At 70.2% G+C, this 3,013-nt stretch overlaps 1 protein-coding gene across 1 annotated transcript in view; it reads right to left on the bottom strand.

The window, feature by feature from the left end:
* The window catches only part of EIF4A3 (eukaryotic translation initiation factor 4A3), a 6,580-nt gene that overhangs the window by 2,132 nt on the left and 1,435 nt on the right, over positions 1-3,013 (bottom strand). Inside the window, 7 exon segments of the mRNA XM_004695961.2 lie at positions 160-336; positions 827-1,057; positions 1,133-1,271; positions 1,357-1,498; positions 1,779-1,859; positions 1,942-2,074; positions 2,459-2,566. Coding sequence (XP_004696018.2) covers positions 160-336; positions 827-1,057; positions 1,133-1,271; positions 1,357-1,498; positions 1,779-1,859; positions 1,942-2,074; positions 2,459-2,566 — 1,011 coding nt within the window.

Raw genomic sequence — 3,013 nt, 5'->3', positions numbered from 1 at the left:
AGCCCGCAAGGCAGAGACCGCTGACTCCTGCCTCGGCGCTGCCCCCCCAGCTGGCGGGAAACGCACCCCAGCCCGCCAGGGAGGGCGGACGGAAACCTGCGAGCCAGTGCCGGCCCGGGAACCCTGGTCACCGCAGGGCGGGCGCCTCCCTGCGCTCACACAGTGGACAGGGACCAAGTGCAGGGCAGCCTGGCCGCGAGGAGCACCAGAGGCCGCGTGGACACCCGGGGAGGCGCTCGGGGATGACGTGCGGCGACGTGGGCGGGACGCAGAGCCCAGGCTGGACACTCCTGTGGCAGCCGGTTCCACCGAGCCGCATGTAACCACCAGTGGCGACTGGGGAAGGGGGCGCACAGGGGAAGGGGCTGGCGGCAAAAGCCACACACCAGCGGCTTTTGAGAAAGCCCGAAGCTGACCTACATCCCACTGGACGCCCCAGCTCGAGGGCGGCTAAAGCCTGACCGGGAGAGCGCAGCCCAGGACGGCGCGCAAGTCACGGTGGCCAAGGAGGGAGCAGGGGACGGCGCCGGACAGACACCGGCTGACACCGAGACGTGTAGCTTTGGAAGGGCAGGATGGGACGGCACAGCCCCAGCGGAAGGGGACCCCATCCCGGTCGACACCCCGCCCCCCCAGAACAAAGGCGGCAACTTCACAGCGCGGAGACTGACAAGCCCCGCCCCGCAGGCTGGAGGCCAGCCGAGGCTGACCTTCCCGAGGCGGCCCCCGAGGCAGCAGCCAGCCCAGCCTGAACGGCCACCCCTCCGGCGCAGCGGCTGGCCCCCGAGCGAGTCGGGCGGGGGCTGCGCCAGGCACACGCCCTTGCTCGGCCAGCGCCTCCGCAGAGGACCCAGATGCGGTGGTCGCCGAGGGCCGCCTGGGGGGGCCGCAGCCAGCGGACCCAGTGCCAGCACCCGGGAGGCCCGGGCGGAGGGGCCCACCTGGCGCCCGAGCGGAACTCCTTCATGATGGACTCGCGCTCCTTCTGCGGCATGTCCCCGTGCATGGACGAGACGGTGAAGTTGGCCTCTCTCATCTTCTCCGTCAGCCAGTCGACCTGGACGACAGACACGTCAGCCGCTGACCACACCGGCTGCGCCGAGCGCCTGAGGACGCGCAGCCCCGCGCCTACCTTCCTCTTGGTGTTGCAGAAGATGACCGCCTGCGTGATGGTCAGCGTGTCGTAGAGGTCGCACAGGGTGTCGAACTTCCACTCCTCCCTCTCCACCGCCACGAAAAACTGCTTGATGCCTTCCAGGGTCAACTCGTCGCTGGGGACAGACGCTCCGTGACCCAGGCGGCCCTGCCCGCCGCCCCGCCTGCCCCGCCCCGCCCGGGGTCCGGGCCTCGGCTCACCGCTTCACCAGGATGCGGATGGGGTCGGTCATGAACTTGTTGGTCATCTCCAGGATCTCGTGCGGCAGCGTGGCGCTGATGAGAACCACCTGCGTGGCGGGCGGCAGGTACCTGTACACGTCGTAAATCTGCTCTTTGAAGCCTGGGGCGGAGAGGACGCCGGAGACCGTGAGCCACCCAGGGACAGGACCCGTCCACGTCGCCCCTCGGAGGCAGCGCTGGGCACGCACAGGACCGACGGCCGGCCCAGGGGCGGGGAGCCCCATCGCGGCCCCCACGTTTACCAAGCCCTGCACAGGCCAGCGGCGCGCAGACGCAGTCCTGGCGCCCTCGGCCGCCCCACAGGCCCCCCCCCAACACTGGCGCCGGCCCCGCGCCGGGGCGACTTTAAGTTGGGGAAGAAGGTTCTCGCCGCCTCCTACCTTTGTTCAGCATTTCATCAGCCTCGTCCAAAACCAGCATCTTGATGGCTCGTGTCCTCAGGCTCCGGCGCCGAATCATATCTGCAGAGTGTTCGGCGCGTGAGTGCGCCGCAGGCCGGCGGCTCCCTCCCGCCAGCCCCCCGCGGGCCCGGCCCCCGCTCACCGAAGACGCGGCCCGGCGTGCCGGCCACGACGTGCTGTCCGTAGTCCAGCTTGCGGATGTCCTCACCCACGTTGGTGCCCCCGATGCAGGCGTGGCACTGCACGTTCATGTAGTCGCCCAGAGCCAGCAGGCCCTGAGAGGGGCACGGTCACACAGGCGCCGGGCCCGTGAGCCCCCCAACAGCAGGCCCCCCAGCAGGGTAAGCAGCGGTCTCTTGTCGGCAGCGACACACGTCCATCACGGGGCAGCGAGAAGAGCGCTGCCCGGCCCCACCAGACCCCGGCCGCTCCCCGGGCCCGCGTGATGCTCAAGTGCAAACGGCCACAGCTCCCTTGACGGAAGCGCCAATTGCGGGGGAACGCCACCCTGAGACTGCAGGGGTCTCCGAGGCCCACACGCTCCACAGGGCGGCGCCCGCCACCGACGGCATGCGGCGGCGGGCGGCAGACGGGCCGGGCGGCCTCCACCACCCACGGGAGAGCAAGCGCGCAGCGCCCGGCGGCCGCCAGCGCCTCACCTTCTGGATCTGCACGGCCAGCTCCCGCGTGGGCGCCAGGATCAGAGCTTGGGTCTCCCGAACCTGGTAAAGCAATGCGTCGGGGGGCTGCCGCACACTCCGCGGCGCCTCAGCTCCGCTCGCCGGGCGTGCGGTCAACCAGCGCCCACCCCGCGGCGCGGCCGACGTCCCCGGAGGCCGGCAGCGAGCCCGATGACCACTCGGGCAGGCCAGGACTCCCGCGACAGGAACCTCCACCAGCTGCAGACACCTCCTGGGCCCCCCGGGGGCACACTGTGAAGCCACCGCAGCGGGGGTGACCCCAGGGCGCAGCAGACCCTCCTGTCTCCCCACTGCTCCCTCCACAGTGGGTTTCGGTCCATCTGCCTGTCCTGCTCCCCACTGTCTGGTGAGGCCACTCACCCCCTGGAGAAATGGCCCGCACCCCAGTTATGAGTGTGTTAACGCGTCTTTGAAAACAACGACAGTGGAAGTGAATCTCCTGCACAAGAAACCCCACAGCGCCTTGCAACAGCTGCTCAGGTAAGATGCCCAGCGGGGAGCTCAGCCCCCAGA

Source organism: Condylura cristata, unplaced genomic scaffold, assembly GCF_000260355.1.
Source record: "Condylura cristata isolate star-nosed mole 26May11 unplaced genomic scaffold, ConCri1.0 scaffold00060, whole genome shotgun sequence".
NCBI classification, from domain to species: Eukaryota; Metazoa; Chordata; class Mammalia; order Eulipotyphla; family Talpidae; genus Condylura; species Condylura cristata.
The sequence above is the reverse complement of the archived record's forward strand: the minus strand, read 5'-3'. Positions and strand labels throughout refer to the sequence as shown.